The sequence below is a fragment of the Stylophora pistillata genome, chromosome 11 (genome assembly GCF_964205215.1).
Source record: "Stylophora pistillata chromosome 11, jaStyPist1.2, whole genome shotgun sequence".
NCBI lineage: Eukaryota > Metazoa > Cnidaria > Anthozoa > Scleractinia > Pocilloporidae > Stylophora > Stylophora pistillata.
In genome coordinates this window covers 9,710,774-9,733,162 of record NC_142529.1, presented here as the reverse complement: position 1 = coordinate 9,733,162, position 22,389 = coordinate 9,710,774, and the positions used below count along the sequence as shown (strand labels likewise).

Below are 22,389 nucleotides of genomic sequence, written 5' to 3'. Positions count from 1 at the left end.
ACATTTTCTTATAGCAGCCTGTGTACCTCTATTTTAGACAAATACTGTGATGTGAAAAGTGAATTTGATGCCGAGGTACCTCGGATATTATTCAGACATCTTTCAAGGTAATAACACAAAAAGTTTTCTTCAATGACAACCTTTTTACAGCTAGCAATGCCTGTGGTTTATATGAAGCAAATCCTGTGTTCTGATTGGCTACATGAGTTGGCAAGATGGGTCCATCTTGCACCCTCAGGATTTCCCGCTTTGCATGGAGCAGACTTATATAGTTTTAACTTTTTGGTTAATTTTGGCAAAGGAACTGCAAAAAGTGGCAGAAGGAAGTCAAAACAAAGGAAACATGAGTTAATGAGTTATGAGTTAATTGTACTACAAAAACCAGAAAATACAAGAATGAAAGAAGTGAATGATAAGAAAGCATGTAAGTGGGTTTGTCTCACAGAAAATGAGACAAGAAGTTTGTTTGGTTCTTGAACAAGAAATTTTTGTTTTTGTGGAAATTTTTAGTGAAATGTAAAGAAAACCTAACAAATCGCTATATTTTTTAATTGTCAAAATAATAATTAATAATAATAATAATAATAATTTTACATTACTAAAGTGCTAAAATTATAGAAAAATTCTAAAGTGCTTTACAAAATATTCTATAAATATATTAAAACGATAAAATATGAAAATGTATTAAAATCTTGAAATGTTAAAACTATTAACAATGTTAAAAAAAAATTGTAAGCCAGCTTCAACAGTTGTGTCTTAAGCTTAGACTTAAAAATGGTTACATTCTGACGGTTTCCAATTTCAAGCAGTAGTTTGTTCCACAGAAGTGGCCTGGAATGGGCAAAGGCACGATCACTAAAGGTCTTAAAATTAGTTCTTTGGATCTTAAGAAGGCCCTAGTCACAGGAACATATGGTGATGACCAGAAATAGAGTGTGACTGCAGATATTCTTGAATGTATTGTGGGCCTTGATTGTTAAGAGATTTATAAGAGATTGTTGAGAGAAGCATCATTACACCCACCATCACAATTGGCTTTCTTTCTCAGTGCTTGAGAGTAAACAAGTCACTCTTGATTCTTACTAAGACTATTAAAGCAAAACCTTGCTCCCTTTTCATTTTGTTTTCATTTGTTCACTTTTATGGACCTGGCCTCAGCTGTTTGAAAGTTGGATAATGCCATCCAGTGGATAAATCTTTATCTGGTGGATAGCACAGAATGTTCTGCTATTACTTACTTGCAGGATAGCGATTTATCCTTTGGTTGGCATTATCCCCGCTTTATATAACTTTGCCAAGGACTTTATCTCAGTCGATAATAGGACAACATCCAACCATCTTGGTGTCATGCTTGGTTAACAACACATATTTCATGTACATCTTTGTTGCTTTCTGAACACAGCCTACATGTTTTGTTGACCTTAAGTACATGTATGTATATAGTGTTGAAAAAAATTATCTTTGTTGATGTTGTTAAACTCTAAGTCTGTCATTATACTACCAGTGTTTCAGGCATGTAGATCTATTTTTTTTGTCTGAGTATATACTTTTTTACATTTTAAAATTGCCACTTGCCACTAAGCATTTTGACTGACGAGTTAATAATGAAATCTTTTGTTTAGTGGACTTCTTTGTGAACTCAGCGCTGGAAAAATGCATGTGAGTATTATACAAGTACATAATTATAAACACATAGCATGTATTTCTGCATAGTATTTCTTCAGAATATGCCCCGTACAATGGCATGTTCTGATTTCTCTGAAGATACTCAATTTAGTGTAAATATATTTATGAACAGAAGTTTTTTTGTTTAAAAACAAATCAGGAAAAATTATTCTTATTCACAGGTGCGTGATATACATTTCCATGTGGAAATCGTAGGAAACAGCAGTATAGTAAATGGGGGTGCCAGCACATTCCACATTTTGTGCCAAGTCGTGGCCAAGCGGAGCTCTCACGCGAGCACAATAATTAATTTTTCAAAAGCTGACTCATCAAAAATTCAAAATGGCGGATAAAACTGGTTCAAACTGGTTTAAACCGGTTTTTAAAATGTTTAAAAACACTTAAAATTCACGTATAGAAAATATGGAAAATAAAAATCAAAATATACTTAAAGAAAATTCCATTATAGAAAATATGGAAAATCAAAATACACTTAAAGAAAAACCGCGTATAGAAAATATGGAAAAAAATTTATCTACATATAATATAGATATGAATAAAAACGAAGTACAGAATCTGACAAAAGACCAGCTCATTGACATAATAATGAATCTGAGACCTGTTCCAAAATATCAACCTAAACCAACATCAAGGAAAATTAAATTCACCCCATCATTCAAGAATGTTAAACAGATGGTTGAATCTTATGAAGAAAATATTATTGAACCACCTTTAGAGTTTCGAGATGATTATAAACCAGTGCCTAAACCAAGAACAAAGAAGCCTGTTCCATTACCAAGAACGAGAATTGATGAGACAAACAAAGCTTTAAAAGAATTCACGAAATCATCTAAAATACAAATAAAAAATAATAAAGAACCATTGATTCAAATGGTAAGCACAAGATTAGCTATCATTGAATTCCTTCTGAATATATTAACCATCATGAAAGTCTCAAATTCACCGAGACATTAAAGATCACCTTTGAGAAGCGTAAAGCTGATGAAGTTCAAACGAAAACAGCATACTTTCATAGTGAACCTCAGACCATAATGAGTGAAACAGAAATAGCAGACTCTTTACAATCAAAGCAACAAATATCATATCAAATTGCACAATGGATTTCAGAGGGATCTGGCTGGCGTATTTGATCAGTTGATAATCACTACATAAATACTGTGAAATATCATTCTACGAAAGGTTCTTCTTATATTGAACTTCCACCAGAACTGAGAAATGGTTTAAAAGGATTGATCAATTTGAAAAATAAAGATAATGAATGCTTTCGTTGGTGTCATATCAGACACTTAAATCCACAAGAGAAGAATCCTCAGAGGATTAAAAAAGATGATAAAGCTTTCTCTGAACAATTAGATTACACAGGAATTGAATTTCCAGTGACTATAAAACAAATCAACAAGATTAAAAAACAGAATGAAATCAATGTTAACGTATTTGGTTATGAAAATAAACAACCATATCCAATATATATGTGACCGGGCACAGGATTTCGTACACTAACGCTTTACCGTTTAACGAATCAATCCGTTTACTATCCGTTTAAAACAGATCATTAAAGCGTTTAAACGCTTTCTTCATCCGTTTAAACGCTTTGCTCATCCGTTTAACGTTTTCGACAAAACGTTTAAACGGTTAACCTATCCGTTTAAAATAAAATACATCCGTTTAACGGTTACTTGCATCCGTTTAACGGGAGAGCGAGATTTGTTTTCATGATTATGCAAATTTATTTCGATTGACGTGTACGGCAAAATTTACAAAATCCGTGGCTATCCAGTTTCTCATCTTTTAATTCCGTCGATTGAAAGGAAACGGAAATTGCTTTAGAAAAGCTGTAATTACACATTACTTTACAAAATCGAATGCAAGATGAAACACGAGCGAAAGAAAGTTGAGTTTTGTTACATGCGCATGCAAAATTGTTTCGATTAACCGACGGTGAAATCTACAAAATCAGCGGCATTTCTTAACGTTTTCACTTGATAGTGCGTTTTCATTTCAGTCAATACGTAGAAGAAACAATGTAGGAACATGAAAAAAAAAACGACTTTGCTTCTCAACTCTATTTTCTTTCTATCGAGAATGTTCAGTCCACATGGTATGATTGACAGATTCCTTCCTCTGCTTATACAAATTTTCAAACGCATTGCGAGCTCTCCAGGGTGAGACTCGCTCTCGGCTCGCTTCACTCGCCAGTGGATAGTTTAATTGCAGGCTAGTAATTTCATTTTACTTAGTTTTCTATCGTTGTCGGTCGAATATTATTAGTATGAGACGTCAGTGTTCCGCATGAACAATTCGTATCATTGTTCGCAACGGTTTCTGATCGATATGTGCATGACTTTCCGCCGTTCTTTAGCCCTCCTCATTCGTTCAAGGTTTTTGTCCATCCATTTAACGTTTTGAGCTATCCATAAAATAATTATTTTATAGATGCTGTTCAACCGTTTAACGTTTTAAGCCATCCGTTTATTTTTTTTGTCGGCCGTTTAACGGTTTACGGAATCCGTTTTTGGACTTTGCTCTACCGTTTAACGCTTTGGACTATTCGTTTAAACGGACATGCAAACCGTTTAAACGCTCTTACTACCCGTTTACTATCCGTTTACAAACCGTTTATTTTTACCCGTTTAACGGAAAAGCGTTAGTGTACGAAATCCTGTGCCTGGTCACATATTAGTAAGGAGAGAAATGAAAATCATTTGAATCTTTCATTAATAACAGAAGAGAAAAACTCACATTATGTATTTATAAAAGATTTCAACAGATTGATGTATAACCAAACGAAACACCTAGATGAAAAGCCTTTTTGCATGTGTTGTTTGCAGTGTTTTAGTTCTGAAATGGTATTAACTGATCATAAAGCCAATTGTTTCATAATAAATGGAGCTCAGGCTATTAAGACGCCAACTAAAGATAACAATATAAATTGAAATTCAATGATTACCATAAGCAACTACCAGTTCCATTTGTAATCTATGCTGACTTTGAAGCGATAACAGAGAAAATACAAGGTTGTCAACCAGCTGATGATGAATCTTTCACTCAAGCTTATCAAAAACATACTGACTGTGATTAAAGCTATAAGGTTGTTTGTACTTATGATGATAAGTATACGAAAGCTAGTCAGATATATCACGGCGAGAAAGCTATTTACAAATTCATGGAACAGATGCTTGAAGAGGTGAGATATTGTAAGTAAGTTATCAAATCTGAATGTAACAAACCACTGAAAATGAGTAAAGAAGGTGAGGAGCAATTTCAAAACGCTGATATATGTCATATTTGTGAACTTAAATATACCAACTAAGATATTCGTGTAAGAGATCATTGTCCCATAACCGGAAAATACAGAGGTTCAGCTTATCAAGATTGTAATTTGAACTTTCGAATCAGTGATAAAATACCAGTAATATTTCTTAATATGAAAGGGTATGATTCACACTTCATCATGCAAGAAATCGGTGAAATCGTTAAGAATAATAAATGTATGAATAAAAGAGGAGAAGAATGTGAAATGAACATTAACGCAATTCCAAATAACATGGAAAAGTATATGGCTTTTATGCCTGGAAATCATCTCACTTTAATTGATAGTTTTCAATTCATGAGTTCAAGTCTTGATAAACTAGTTAATAATCTCCCGAAAGAATCTTTCAAATATACTTCAGAACAATTCAAGAAAACAAAATTTGATCTTATGACTCGAAAAGGTGTTTATCCTTATGATTACATGGATAGCTTTGATAAATTTAATAAAACGGAATTACCAACAAAAGATGATCTTTATAGCATACTAACAGATGAGCAATCTCAGATGATGATGATAAACATGCTCAAAATGTATGGAAAAAATTCAAGTTAAAAACAATGGGTGATTATCATGATTTGTACCTCAAGTCTGACATTGTTGTTAGCTGATGTGTTTGAGAATTTCAAACAAACTTGCCTCCAATATTATAAACTCGATCTTTGCCATTATTTAACAAGTCCTGGATTACCTTGGGATGCTATGTTGAAAATGACTAACATCAAACTCGAATCAGTGACTGATGTTGACATGTTTCAGCTCATTGGAAAAGGTATGCGTGGTGGAATAAGTTATATTGCTAATCGATATGGAAAAGCGAATAGCAAATACATGAAAGATTATAATGACAATAAACCTTCAAAGTATATCATGTGTCTTGATGCCAATAATCTTTACGGTTGGGCGATGTCACAATACCTTCCAACTGGTGGATTCAAATGGCTTTCACAAAAGACGATTTATCAACTAAACCTTGGTATTTATACTGAAGACAGTAAAAAGGGATTAATATTAGAAGTTGATCTTGAATACCCAAAAGAATTACATGATTTGCATAATGATTATCCATTAGCACCAGAAAAGGTGAAAGTCGCGCCAGACATGTTGTCAACATACATATGGACATTATAAAACTATGAATTGTTAAGATTTTGGTTATTTACCTTTTTTTTTATTTGGTTATTTTGTCTTTATTTTTTGGTTGGATCTTTTCTTATATTGGTTTTTGTTTAGGTGAAATGTTCAAATCCATCTTCATGTAAATAAAAACTGAATGTATACGTCAGATGGAGTTGTTTCAATCCCGAAAATTGATCCTATATTTGCTCCATCATTTATTAATATTAGATATGCTTTATAATTCTTTTTAATAAAGTGAAGTGAATGACATCCAAATTATCAAAGTAAAAATATCCATCTATGTTGTCTCCATTATCTACATTCGTTTCAGCTTGTCCTTTTTTTGAATGATCATTCCAACCATCATCTTCATCATAACTAAATGTGAATTCATATCGAAAATCATTATGTTTAAATTGAATAAGAAAATGATTACTGTTTAATTCTTTAAAAATTACGTCCCTTAAATTCAATTCTTCCATAATTTTTTCATTTGAATAATTTTCTTCCATATCTATAGTTTAAATAATATAATCTTATTATATGAAAAAACCAATTTACAAAATTCCATATGACACTTCTGACGACGAATATGAAGAGACTGATAGTGAAAGTGAAACATCAGACAAAGAATATATTCCATCTGATTTTTAATACAAAACAGCTGATGAAGAAACAACTGAAGACGAAGAAACGTCTGATGAAGAAAATTGAAATAATTATATAATATATATAATGGCAAAAAAATTAATTTAAAACATAGAAACTTTTAATTGTGAAAATTTGTATTTCATAAAAGCTTGTAAAGAATTGATAGATGAAATAAAGGATGAAGGTGGGGGAGGAATAATTCTTTTTCCACCATCAGCAAGAGCAACAAAATTTAAATAAGTAATTACAAGAAAGAAAAAATTGAATTTACAATGGTAATAAAAATAAACAAAGAAACTGTTAATCAAGAACAGTTGTTTCAATATTTATCAACTTTATCAAAAGACAGATTTGTTTTCGTTTTGGTTGAGAATGAAACATTTTTAGAACCAGTTTATGAAACTTATGGTGAATTATTGTTAAAATCAAAACAGAGAAAGACAGTGAAAAAATTAAGAAACTAATTAATATGAGTGAATATGATTTAATGATGTCTATATTCGAACATTATGAAAACAACCTAAATGTATTAATAGTTCATACTTTTGGTGAACTTCTTGGAAGGAATAAAAAAATGCGAAAAATTTACCATAAAGGAATTACTGATCTTATCATCATTATAAACGATGAAAAGGTCATTTATTGTGAGTTAAAGAAGCCAGGTAAAAGATTGAAATAAGGCCAGAACAGATACAATTCAGAAAAATAGTAGAGAATAAAGATAATTACGTCGTTAGCAATGATTTAAACAAAATAATTGATTTTATTGATTACCATGTTTTGAAGTATAATTATCTTAAATTCAATCCGATGTATGATTCTTTTGTGAGTATTTAATGTTTCTTGTGTTTTAAACTTCTGGTGGCATAGTTTGCATCTGATCCTAGCATCTTGGAAAAATAAAACAATTCAAATAAGATCTTAATTCAATTAATATCTTTTGGTATGAGGTGAAGGCGAATTTGCACATTTCAATCTCTTTTTGGTAATTTTTCAATTCTATAAATGTCTTTAGAATGATCCCTGGACCAGATACTGCTCCTAATATTACTGGGTTTAAAGTGATTTCTCCTGTTACTGTACCGGCGACTACTAATCCAACAGATATTACTTGGCTTGCGATATGTTTTCTGTTTAGGTTTTTATGCATGGCTTTAAATGTCCAATATTTTTTATGATAAAATTTATAAAGCTTTTTTATCTCGATTATTCTATCTTCATCTATTTCTTTTGAAACATGGTTCCAACTGAAGATGCTTTTTCTTCCATTCATGTGATTATCACTTATATTAATCTACTTTGGCTATAATGATGTAACTCTTATCTGCTCCTGTGAAACGAACACCTGAAACAATTCCTGCTCTTGTATTCAAAGTAGGTGATTCCATACTAAGAGATGTATATCGTTGAGCATAAAACATGATTGTACCATTGAAACTGTATGATTTAATGCCTAGATTAGGAATCATTACTGTTAAATCAGCAGTTGTATATCTTTTGTCAAGAATGAACTTGAGAAATGTATCACATGTGCTCATAACATCATCAAGGTATGTAAGTGAGTACAATCCTGAATTATTAATTATGAGTTTAGTACGATCTGAATTGTTAACTGTGAAATCAATATTATCACTTTGAACCACTTTAGCTGTATGGTCATCTGCACCATTTACATAAAAATGAAATGTTTGTGTTGTGGTTGTGGATTCATCTAAAACTATTGTATTAGAATTAATCTCTAATTTACCTCCATACCATACCTTTCTTGCTGTATAATCTACATACCGCTTTGTTGCTGGATTATAGTTATCAATTGGATCTTCAACATAAAGTTTTGTATTAAAATAAACTCTACTTCGATCAATGTAATATATTGTATCCCAAAAATCTTTTACTGGTAAGTCATTAAAGTAACCTTTTTGTACCATAAGCAATCACCGAAATATCTCGTCGAGGATCGTATGATTGACCTGATTTTTTTTTCATAACAACATCAACCATTAAATAATTGGGTGATGCGTTATTCCATTTTGTCATGTGAACAATGCTCCTTGCATGATTTAAAAATCGATTCATGAATTGTCTTGAAATTGTCTCAATAGAGCTTGTGGCATTTACACTTACTGTATTATAATCGATCTTGCTCGATTTCCACCCTAATTCAATGGCAACTGTATATTCTGATTTATCAGCTTGGTACATATTAATTCCAAAACGACTTGAATAACAACCTTTTCCAGTGTCTAATCCAAGACTGAATCTTTTTACGCGATTATTGATTTCATGAAAAGTACCATCATCACTAAGCTTTCTACCAGTGATATCTTCCTCATCACTAAATTGACCATCATCTTTCATTACATAATCTAAATCATTTTTATATCTACTTCCAATAACGCGGGCAATGTTGTCATCAACGTATTTTTTATAATTCGTTGTTCTTAAAATGTTGTTGTCACTTATTGTCTTATTGACGTAATTAACAGATGCATTGAAGCTTTCTTCAGGCTGTGGATCTTTTAGGTTTGTTATAGATTTGGAAGTCATGTTTAGATTTCCAGTCATAGCACGTGTATCATCTAAAAGCAAAGTATTATTGAATGTTGTTTTGTCAAGTTTTCCATCAAGTTCATAAATTAATAACAATGCTGAAATCAGCTTTCTTGACAAGTTCAGACTGGAGTTTATTATCATTAATAACACTAGTTCCATTCAATGGTTGATCTGAAATGCCTGTTATTTGTCTATCTGCTCCATGAACACTAGTGAAATTCAGAGCCTTTTCAATGTTTCCACCTTTTGTTTTATCAAGATAATGACTCAAATCGACATTAGATGATTTACTGTCTACATAAGTTTTATGACAAAGATCATTTCCATTAACTGGTGCTGCTGAATTGATTACTTTTTTATTTCCAAGATCGATATCACCTGTCATAGATCAACTTCCATCAAGTGGTAAGCATTTGTTAGCTTCACTTAAGGCTTTTTCATTAGCATATTTTTTACTGATTGCTTCGTTATCATCAGAAAATGATCTTGGCATATCAAGTAGTCTTCTTTGTCTGACTTGGAGATTTTTGTTTACTGTATTGATCCAAGAAGCAGGGGTCCCACGTTGTGCTGTAGATTTTGGTTCATCATTTAATGTGTATATGAAAACGTATTTTGCGATTAAATCTCGGAATTGTTTCAATGTATCAACAGTCACTGCTCTTTCACCTAAGTTTCGGTTACTACCACTGAATAAATAATCTTTTAAAGTAGTTGTTGTTATATTTGTGACTAGATTGTCAATAAACTTATCACCCATATCAAGGTTGCCAGTCATGGCTTGACTACCATCCGAAAGCATGACAGAATCCTTATCAGCCTTTTTAGCCATCTCAGCGTTTAATGTTGTGGAATCTAATTTTTTAGCTATTTCGGTATTGAATGTTGTTTTATCTAATTTAGCTTTCAATCCATTGGTCACAACTGATAGATCAGCCTTTGTTCGAAGTTTAGAATCAATGTATTGCTTATTAACTGCATCTTTATTGTTTGAAGGATTAGCGACATTGATTATTTGATTGTCTTGCATATTAAGGGTACCAGTTATTGGTTTTGTTTGGTCTGCATAAGATTTGTACAAGCATCTTGTGCATTAGTTGAATTTTTTTAAATTTTTAAGTTTTTATTTTCCATGTCGTAGTCACCAGAAGTATTTAATTTAAATCCCACCCCAGGTAATCCTCTTTGACCTATTGAAGTTGCACCACCAGATGACCCGTAATCTAGTAATCCATTTGAATAACTCATTATATATATTATATGGATTATATTTGCTCATTGAAGTTCTTTGAAATGAATTTTCTCGGCTTATCAATATATAAAAATGAATAAGGATCTTGTGTTGCTTTTTGGCATTTATCTTTTGAAATTCCAGTTTCTATACATATCACATTTCGTTCATTAGAGCTTGGAAAATCGTAAATACAAAAATGACTGCAGTTCAGTCATATCTTTTGGTTTTTTATAATAACTCTGACTTAAATAAATGACTGAACAGTTTTTTCGTCTTCCTCGAATGAAATATTCAGTCAATGGTTTTTGGTTCTTTTCCCAAACAAAGTCATCAAATAAAACAATTTTCTGTGAATCACTATCCATTTCAGATACTGGAATAATAGCATCATTACTTTTTTCAATAATAGGATAACCTACATGTTTTGAAATCGGCTCAAATGTTTTCATCAGGTACTGATATTTTGGTTGTTCAAGGTTTTTAGCATAAAGAAATATTTTATCGAAAAACAAAAGTTTATTTATCATATGAATCAGTAAATTAGTCTTGCCAGAACCACTTGGACCACAAATTAGCATACTAAAACATCCATCAGGCATAAATTTATGTAACTGTTTAAAATTACTAGAATTATCATCTTTAAAATTATAGTAGTAGGCCTCCGTCAGTCAGGGTCAACCATGGGTATAGCATTCTAGTTGTGTGCTTGGCTGGAGCATCGGCGACTATGACTATGAAGACCAATACGTGAATGGCAGTCCTTGTTGCAAGTGTTGCATGTGTATGCTGTCTGTTGGACAAAGCTGACATGAAACTTTCTGCGGGCCTGCCTCTCTGTGGCGGCTTGTGTCAGCTTCTCCTCTCCTGTTTTGAGGTGCCTGGTCAAGGTTCCTCTCCATTGCGACCGATGAGCTGCGAGATTTTCCCAGGTCTCTGTGTCAATACCCACAGCCTTCATGTCACGCTTCACAGCGTCTCGGTATCACAGCTGTGGGGGTCCAGTGTGTCTACTTCCAGTGGCCAGCTCACCAAACAGTAAGTCTTTGGGAATGCGGCCATTTGGCATGCGGTGAACGTGGCCTAGCCAGCGGAGTCTGCGTTGCCTGAGTAAGGTAAACATGCTAGGCAGACTCGCACGAGACAAGACCTCTGTGTTTGGGACTTTGTCTTGCCACGAAATTCCCAGGATGCGGCGGAGGCTTCTCATGTGGAAGGTGTTCAGGCATCTTTCTGGTCTGGCATATGTCATCCATGTCTCGCTACCGTATAGCAGTGTACTGATGACGCAGGCGTTGTACACTGCCATCTTGGTCGTTTCTGTAAGCATTGGGTTGGACCACACACTTGTAGTGAGGCGTGCAAGTGTGGCAGCCGCCTTTCCAACTCTTTTGTCAAGCTCCACGTCTAAGGAGAGGTTATCAGTGACAGTGGAGCCTAGGTACGTGAAATAATGGACCACATCAGGCTCGTAATCGTTGATGGTAATGGTTGGTGGTGTCTCTGTTCCTTGTCCCAGGACGATAGTCTTTTTCAGGCTGATGGTAAGCCCAAAGTCTTCATAGGCCTGGGAGGAACGGTACATCAGTGACTGAAGTTCTTGCTGAGTGTGGGAGCTTACTGCTGCATCGTCAGCAAATAGCACGTCTTTTATCAGGGCTTCACGCGCTTTGGTCTTGCTCGTAGGCGGCAAGATTGAAAAGTCTGCCATCTGATCTTGTATGCAGGTGAATCCCCTCTTTTGATGTGCCAAATGCATGTTTCAGAAGCAAGGCAAAGAAGATTGCGAAAAGGGTTGGGGCAAGTACGCAGCCCTGTTTGACACCGCTGCTTATGTTAAATGGCTCAGAGATGCTGCCGTTGAACTGCACAGTCCCCTGCATGTTGGTGTGGAAGGACTCAATCAGGCTGTGTAGTTTAGGAGGGCAGCCAATTTTGGATAGGATTCTGAGGAGACCCTCTCTGCTGACGAGGTCAAACGCCTTGGTGAGGTCGATGAAGGCGATGTACAGGGGCATCTGCTACTCTTTGCACTTCTCCTGAAGTTGGCGGAGGGAGAAGACCATGTCTATTGTTGATCTTTCAGTTCGAAAGCCGCATTGCAACTCTGGATAGACGCGCTCAGCTAATTTTTGTAGTCGGACCAGAATGACCCTAGTAAAGACTTTGCCCACAGTACTAAGTAAGGAGATGCCCCTGTAGTTGTTGCAGTCATTGCGTTGTCCCTTGTTTTTATAGAGGGTGACGATCTTAGCATCCCTCGTGTCTTGTGGTACATCCTCTTCTTTCCAGTACTCACACAGGACTTCATGTAAAGGCTGTAATAGTGTAGTCTTGCAGTGTTTGATCAGGTCAGGGGGATCCCGTCACTGCCTGGAGCTTTCCTTGAGGCCAAGCTGTTGATAGCCTTGCTGAGTTCGTCAATAATGGGTTCGTTGTCAAGCTCTCCCATGACAGGTAGGGATTTTATGGCGTCAAGGGCTGAAGTTGTTACTACATTATGTCGGGAATAGAGTTCAGATTAGTGTTCCACCCATCTCTCCATCTGTTGTCCTTTGTATGTGATGACTTCCGCTGTGGTGGATCTCAGGGGAGCTGTCTTGTTCTGGGTTGGACCCATTGCTGTTTTGATGCCTTCATACATCCCTCCTATGTTCTCAGTAATTACTGCAGTCTGGATGGTTTTGCTGAGCTCTGTCCAGTAGTCGTTGGCACAGCGTCTTGCAGTTTGTTTGACTTTGTTCCTTGCAGCTCTAAGAATCTGTAGATTTTTCTCGCCTTGGTGAGGTCGATGAAGACGATGTACAGGGGCATCTGCTACTCTTTGCACTTCTCCTGAAGTTGGCGGAGGGAGACGACCATGTCTATTGTTGATCTTTCAGTTCGAAAGCCGCATTGCAACTCTGGATAGACGCGCTCAGCTAATTTCTGTAGTCGGACCAGAATGACCCTAGTAAAGACTTTGCCCACAGTACTAAGTAAGGAGATGCCCTGTAGTGGTTCATCTGGTTCTACCGCTGTGGTGGATCTCAGGGGAGCTGTCTTGTTCTGGGTTGGACCCATTGCTGTTTTGATGCCTTCATACATCCCTCTTATGTTCTCAGTAATTGCTGCAGTCTGGATGGTTTTGCTGAGCTCTGTCCAGTAGTCGTTGGCACAGCGTCTTGCAGTGTGTTTGACTTTGTTCCTTGCAGCTCTAAGAATCTGTAGATTTTTCTCGCAAGGTGACCGCTTGTATTCCATCAGAGCGGCACGCTTTCCTTCTATGATGGGGGTCATCTCAGCGGATTTGGCCTTGAACCAGTCATGCGATTTCGAGGTGTTTTTTCTAAAGATGGCCAAGGCAGTGCGGTGCATGGTATCCCGCAAAGTGGTCCACTTCCCAGTGGTGGAGTCCCCTAGTTGTGAGTTTCCCAGTTGATTCTCAAACCTCTCAGCAAATTGCTCCACAAGGTCAGGAGACCTTGTGCTGAGGTTTGGTCTTGAAGAAGGAGCTGGCTATGCAGAGGTTGTGATAAGTGCATAGCTCGAGCAGTCTCTGGCTATTGTCGTTTGCCAATGCCAAACTTTCCAAGGCAAGAGGGCCATGATCCTTGATCAGCTCCTACTCTGGCGTTGAAGTCGCCCAGAAGGATGAGTTGTTCCTTGTTTGGGATGTTGCTGATCGTGGCTGTGAGTTGATCATAAAACTCGTCTTTAATGTCGGGTGTAGCGGAGAGTGTTGGAGCATACACGCTGACAAGGATTACAGGGCCTGCCGTGGTGTTCAGGCCGAGAGTGAGGAGTCGTTCTGAGCCGCTGTTGCCTGGTTCTACCATATTCAGCAGGTTGTTGAATACACACCAAGGAGTGGTGTGTGTCGCAGTCTGCGCTGTGGTAAGAGCGTGTGTGGAGGACGTTCTTAACAGTGGTTCATCTGGTTCTACCATATTCAGCAGGTTGTTGAATACACACCAAGGAGTGGTCTGTGCGCACGGATGTGCGGACCGATACTTATGGTCTTAAAATAAGTGAGGAGAATTTGCTACCTTTCTAAAATAAAAAAATGGATAGATATTCTAGTCGTCTCGGATAAGGATGAATAAACCGTAGGCCCCGTCTCCTGCAGGCTTAGGGGTAGGAGATGTTAATTTCCCACGCACGAGACTACTGTGTGGTGGATGTCCTCCACTGGGGTGGGATGGGTGGGAATTGGCCCTGAAAAGCCCCTATGGGGAGTGGTCAAGTAACGTATGTATGTATGTATGTTGTTCCTCAATGCAAATCCCCCATCATGCTGGCGTGTTTCGTCCGAGCTCTTCTCCTGCCAGAAGAAGGTGTAGTCTTTCTCCTTCAGTGTTCCAGAGTCTGCAAGTCGCGTTTCTTGCAAGGTGGCAATGTCCACATTAAGCCTCCTGAGCTCGTCGTTAATGATAGCCGTTTTCCTAGAGTCGCTGACGGCCTGAAGGTCTTCCAAGAGGCCCTTCAGCACTGTTCTAATGTTCCAGCAGCCTAGTTTCAGGCCTGGTTTCTTTGAATGATTTTTTGTTGTTGCCTGGTGCAAAGTTTGTGGTCTGACTGTTGGCTATCTCCTGACCTCCATGCACCCAATGAAGAAAGCAAACCGTGGTGGGACAGCACCTTATTGGCTGGGGGCTGCCCAGCTTGAGGGGGGCGGTAGCTGTCCAGTGGGACTCGAAGATCCCCCTCACCGACGAGAAGGACCCCTGGCGCTTCGCTCTACGCCAATCAAGCAGTAGATTATCACCAGTAAACTGCCGTTCTCCGTGTTGTGTTGACGCCATGGGCGTAGCTGGAGTGTCCTCTACAGGTGTAGTGCGAGGTGTGTTGGTGTGTGGTGTAAGCGGATGCTAGCCTGGGCAGTGTTTTATGGAGAACAAGTTCTTGCCCATGTATCATGTCCCCCCTCTCCACGTCACTGATCGGGCCAAAGGAACAACAGGGTCATTACAGTTTGGGACCAGTGCTGTCGCAGGAGCTGCCAGAACGGGTTGGATACAACTTCGAGCTGCCTTAGGGACTCTTACTCCAGATTTTTCCTCGAGGTTTACTCGTGTAGGTTTTTCCATGAGTGGATATAGCCGCAAGGCAGCGGAGGTTTGAGGTAGGGGTTTTCCTTCCCCTAGGTGAACTGCCTTCACAGGCTGGCGAGCTCCACCTGCCCTGTGCTGTAACCCTAGCAGGGGTGGCTGCGGGGCTGAAATTGTAATTAGGTATTTTCATTATAAGATATAAATCGATTAATTCAACTATTAGTTCAACTATTAGTTCAACTATTTTTGTGTAATAACATTATATATGAGCCTTGAAAAATGGAAGAAATTAGCAGAAAGTAAAACCAATCTTGGGAATAAAATCAATAATGTCCGTAATGAAATCAAGAAAAAGGATGTCAGCCGTAAGGTAAGTCAAAAAACATATTCAGAAATGTTTGAACCAAAAACTAGCAAATTAGATGAAGCTATCGATATTAATCAAACACCAATTAGAGAAAGACCAAGGGAAAAAAGTCAAGTTCCTGATTATGGCATTCAAGCTGAGGATGACGCACCAGGTATGAACCTTGGTGATCTTTTTGAAGAACCAGTTTTACCACAAAATGATAAACAGATTTTACCAAAACCACGGAGTTATGATGATATTTTTGACAATAAAGAGTTTTATGTTGATCCACAGTACTTTAAAGAACAACCAGATGAATTACCTCCTCCATATGATGAAGATGAAGTTCCAGATTATGAAATAGATGAAGACGAAATGCATAAAAACATTCTGAATGAATTAGGACTTCAAGATTATGAAAATTTTGATAAGGTTCTTAATCAAGATATAATGAATCCACAACGAAGCAGAAAATTTCTTGATAAGGTTATTTATAAGGCAGATAAAATGAGAAATAAACTAAAAGGTTAAAAAACACAAGTAACTTTAGCATTGAAAAAAGGGTAAATATCTTCAGCAGAAAGACAATTAAGAAACAAACAAATTGATGATGCAAGAAGAGTATTAAATCAGTATATAAAGCATTATGAAACAAGAAGAAAAACAATGCTTGGACAAGGTTTAAGAAGAAAACAAAAAGAGGTAATGTTATGTTTTTTTGATGATCCCAAACATCTTTTGAAAAAACTTGAAATTATATTTGGTGAAATGACAGCTGGCAATACAAGTATCCAAATGAGAAACGCAGGTCAAGCTATTCTTGATACTCTTCTTAGGATATCAGCAATCAATAAGAACCAAAGAAACAAAATTGTAAAGAGTTATTTCAAGATATACTGTAGTTATAATATATAATGGAAAGAGAATGTGTTTTAACATCTTACAACAACAAATCTGGAAAACCATCAGATTTACAACTAATTTTGTTCAACCTATAACTCTCAGAGACAATCGTGAGTATGTTATAATTATTGGAATAACAGAATCATAAATATGAGTTTCACTTGGTTTAATGTTAACAGTTCACCAATTAACCAGAAGCTTAAATATAGTAAAGATAACGGTACAACTTTCACTGAAATCACTCCACCAGCTGCAGCTGGTGTGTGGAATTATACCAATTTCAACGATTACATTACACCTCAAACAAAAGTTAATAACACTTATCCCATAACATTAGAGTTTGATAATACAATTTTTCGAGTGGAAATAACACTAGCCAAATTTTATAAGCTTGATCTTAAAGGTAGTACTTTTAATGAGCTTATTGGTTTTGAAAAAGTTGTTCTAAGTTCTGGAACTCATGTTGGTCCAAAAATTCCCCATTTATCACAAGACACTGATCTTCTAAATGTTCATTGTGATATCATTGATGAGAGTATGGCAGATGGTCAAGAAACAGACATAATCTACAGCTTTAGTACAAGTGTACTTAAACCATCATACAGTTTCACTCTTGAACCACAAAGAGTCACTTATAGTCCAATCAACAAAAAGAAAATATCAAACATTTGCGTCTATATCACAGATAGAACACGAAGAATTATTGATTTAAGTGGACAAGACACAGCTTTTTCATTGCTATTAAAACCAATAAACTAAATTAATATAACTGATTAATATAATGAATCAATTGAGTTAAAAAACATTTATCATCCAAATTAGGCCGTTTTGTCTATAAACACAATGGAACTGGTATAATGATTGATAAATTGTTCAAACCAATAAAATCTTGCATCAGCCTTATTTAAAAATGTAGCCAAACCATTTGCTAAGAAAGCTCTTAATGCAGGTGTTTCACATGCTGGAGAACGTTTTGGAAAAGCTGTTTCTCAAAAATCAGGTGATTATATAATGAAGAAATTACATGGAGCAAAAACAGCTCCTCAAACACCTAAATCAAAAACTGCACCACAAATACCAAATGTTATCACTCAAAAAAGTCCTACGATGACACCAATAAAACAAATAATTCCAAAAAGCAAAAAACAAGAAGAGTCAACTGATATGATTCTAAATCGTTTAATAAGTGGTAGGGGTTCAAGACGTTAAAATAATCTAACTTATAAATATAATGTCATTCAGAACAAATGAATATTTACAGTGAAATGAATTAACCAGAATACAGCTAGATGATGTTATTCGCATGCCAGCTAATGGTCAGGCGCAATCTAAAGTTGGTTACAAATTCAGCATCAACGACCGAAGTAGTTTCTTCGACTGGTACAATGCTTATTTTGAGGTCCAATTCCAACTTCAAAAGCTAGCTGATGGTACTGCTTACAGAGATCGTGCAACAGTAATAAATGGTGCTCATTCATTGATTCAGCAGGTGACTATTAAAAGTGGAGGTAAAATCGTTTATGATACTGATAATCTCCACAAAGTTATAAATTTGAAGAATTTGCTAGAATGCAGTGATGATTACTCAAGAAGTGTTGCTAAAAATAGTTTACGGTACCTTGATGCAGACCACAGAATAGCTAATGCAAATCAAAACATTGGATTTGAAGCTCGACGATTGTTGACAACTGGAAACAATAATGTGAATGTAGACATTCCTCTAAACCGTTATTCATTTTTTGAAGAGCTTGAAGATCGCATGTTACCTCCAATGCAGTTACAATTCACTTTAACACTGTTAAGTGATGCAAATCTAGTCTGGAAAGCGGCTGCTGCTGATGACGGTCGTGTTGTTATCAATCGATTCCTTTTATGGGTTCCAAGATTGATTCCAAAAGATACTCTTTATCAACAGTTTCTGTCAAACTTCATGAAAGTTAATCAATGGTTTATAAACAAGAAATGTTTGAAGCATCAGCTGAAACCAGATCAACAGAATTTTTTTAGATATCACCAACCATTGATAATGTAAAGTATGTCTTTGTATTTCTTCAACGTAATAAAGACCATAATCAAGATGCTAATCCCTATGAATATGACACTTTTAACATCAATGTGGATAGAGGAAATGTCAATGTGTTGTTTAGAAAATGGTTCTAATACATTTTATCCAGAAATTGAATATGATGCTGAATCTAAAATGAGAATATTTGATGATGTAATGAAATACACAATGCGACAGAATGATGACAATTGAGGAACACAGCTTAATCCAAGTAATTTTGATACTCTTTTCGGAGTTATCTATTTCGATCTCACTTGCCAAACTGAAAAGGTCACAAAAGATCCTAAAAGGCTTAATTTTAGATATAAACTGAATGCTCAAGCAGCTGCTGATAGTGCTTACAGAGTTAATGCTGTTGTGCTATATGATAAAGAAGTAATCATAAACCAAGTCGGAAATGAATTGTTGATTGTGTAAATAATATAATTCATATATGGTTAAATTGAATAATTTGTTTTTAACTGAATATGTTTTACAATATAAATTGTATAACGTATATTATATAAGATATAACACAATTATATGAAATCAACGTTAAACTATCACCAAATCAAAAGAGAATCTAGGTAAAGCTTACAAAAACAAAGAGTCAATAACATTAAGATTATCCTCAAACGCAATGGCAGGAAATGATAAACTATTTGTTCCAACAACAGTAGTAAAAAGATATCAAAAAAGCAAACAAATGAAAAAGGTATGGATATAAAACTTTCTAAAACAAACATCAGAAACCAAGTTGGAGGCAGCCTTTTAACATCAATACTTAGTTTGGGAAGAACTCTTTTACCAACTGTTGGAAAGACATTAGGTTTGTCTGCTCTTAGTGGATTGGCTAGTGAAGGAGCTTCTCAATTGGTTAAAGCGATATCTGGAAGAGGTGTTCAAACAGGTGGTTTTCTGATTCCACAGAATAAAATAAGTCAACTCATTCAATACAAACATTTATTAACTGAAAAATAGAAAAGAGATATTTTAATTACTTTACAAACAGGTCAAGACGTTCATATCAAACCAACAAAGACTCAAATGGGATCAGGAATTGGTACTATTCTTGCTTCAATTGGTATTTCAATGGCTATTGATTTGGTCAAGAATATAATTTCTGGTAAAGGAGCACCACGAATGGGAGGACCACCGCTAAATGGTGGTAAAGGAGCTCCACGATTAGGTGCTTATATGCCTCAAATACCTCCTCCATTTATCGGAAGTTGGCCAAATAGTCGAGTTGGTAGAGGTAAAAACAAAAGAACAAAAAAAGGCCAAGGATTGCTTCTAGGACCAAACAGTCCGTTCAATTCAATTCCAATACTAGAATCAATTTTGTAAAACCACAATTTCATAAAGCAATTCCTATGACACATTTCGATCTTCTTGAATGGTGTAAATATCTAAAAATTCCAATAAATAACGTTTTAAGTAGAGACCAAAAAGTACCACATAATCACAAACAAACTCTTTTCATTTATAATCTTCATCCATCTTACATGCCTGGATCACATTGGGTAACAACTTTCGTTAAAGATAATGTCATTAATTATTTCGATTCATTTGGAATGCCACCATTTCAAGAAATAGTTAATCATGCAAAAAAAAAAGAACCTCACTCTTCTTCATCAAGATAATCAAATTCAAAATTTAATGACAACTACTTGTGGTTGTTTTTGTTTGTATTTCTTAAGTGAAATGAAAAAAGGTAAATCATATCAAGATCTTCTTGAAGTGTTTGATATAAATGACACAATTAAAAACGACAAATTCATTGAAAATTATTTCAAAAGATTAATATAATTCATATATATGAAGACTTATTGTGTTAAGCAGATGAAACAAACAGAGTGTGTTCCAGGAAGTGAAAGATATGAACCAGCTAAAAATGGCAGAATGATGTTTTAAAAGTGCAAATGTGCTGAATGTGGTATGACCAAAACTAAATTCGTTAAAAATAAATAAGTTACATCAGTAATATAACATATTTATATATGAGGTCTTATTGTGTAAAGCAGAAAAAATTTACAGAATGTGTTCCAGGAAGTGAAAGATATGAACCAGCTAAAAATGGCAGAATGATGTTAAAGTGCACTTGTGCTGAATGTGGTATAACCAAAACTAAATTCATTAAAAATAAATCAGGTGGAGCATTGTTTGATATAGGAAACAGTCATTCAATTGGTGAAATGGTTCTCAAAGGATTAGCTAACAGTGGAGCTTATCTTGCTCGACAAGGTGCTGCAAAAGCTATCAAATCAGATTATGCTAAGAATAAAATAATTAAAACAAACAGCAAATAAATGTCTTGATCAAGCTCTTGACAGCTTTACGAATGATTTGAGTAAAAAGATAAGCGGTGGTAACATTGATTATTCACAATGGTATCCAATGGAAATGTATTCACCACAAGGTGTTTATGATCCAACTAATCCACTTTATAAAGGCGGTGCTTTTGACATTCATAAAATGATTGGTAAGTTACCAAAACCAAAAGGTGGATGGACTCCTCCTCAATATAAATATATGGGACCTTACAATCCGCTCGATCAGCAGTTAGTTTATGATAAAAACACCGGTGAAGTCATACAATGGATTGTCAAACGTTATAATAAAGTCGATGAAATAGCCGCTTATCATACGGGTAAAAACAAAGGTGATTGTGATTGTCAAATGGTTAAATCATTAGATCAAATACCTTATGGAGACTGATGCCAAAATGGGGACAAACCGCTCGATTCTTAATTAATACTAAACAAACATTAGGTCTTGGTGTAAAACAAAAGAAGTAAAAAAACGGAAAAAGCTGTCGAGTGAATTAAACTGGCAAGCAAAATTAGCTGATGAATTACACAAACCCATCAAGCGTAACTTTACTCGGCGGCGTATAATTGCAAATCACATTGATGAAATATGGGCTGCAGATTTGGTTGAAATGCAGAAATTCAGTAAATGGAACGAAGGCTATCGATATCTTCTTATGGTTATTGATGTATTCAGTAAATACGGTTGGATTGCACCTTTGAAAGACAAAAAGGGTGAATCCATAAGCCAAGCTTTTAAAACCATTTTCAAAGAAGGAAGAAAGCCAGAGTTCTTATGGACTGACAAAGGTAAAGAATTTTACAATAAACATGTTGAAGAATTGCTGAATAAAAATAATGTTAAATTTTACTCAACTGAAAATGAAGAGAAATCATCTGTTGTTGAACGTTGGAATCGTACAATTAAAACCAAGATGTGGAAACAGTTTACTATCCAAGGAAATACCCAATATCTTGACATTTTGCCAAAATTCAGTATAATGATACCAAACAAATTCAATAAAAATGACACCTACTGAAGCATCTAATAAAAAGAATAAAGGAATAGTCTATTTTAATCTGTATGGTGACATCAACACATTAAAACAAAAACCAAAATACAAAATTGGTGATAAGGTTCGTATATCAAAATACAAAAGACAGTTGTTCGATAAAGGCTATACTCCAAATTGGACAGAAG

General features: G+C 35.5%; 1 protein-coding gene and 1 pseudogene across 2 annotated transcripts in view; both read left to right on the top strand.

Annotated features, from left to right (window-relative positions):
* Positions 1–22,389, top strand: part of LOC111335409 (terminal uridylyltransferase 4-like) — a 60,324-nt gene that overhangs the window by 16,950 nt on the left and 20,985 nt on the right. For both annotated transcript variants that reach the window (XM_088738471.1, XM_088738470.1), the window contains 2 exons: positions 38–107; positions 1,623–1,659. In XM_088738471.1, coding sequence (XP_088594597.1) covers positions 38–107; positions 1,623–1,659 — 107 coding nt within the window. The remainder of the gene's footprint in view (positions 1–37; positions 108–1,622; positions 1,660–22,389) is intronic.
* LOC148719945 (uncharacterized) lies at positions 18,067–20,599 on the top strand (annotated as a pseudogene).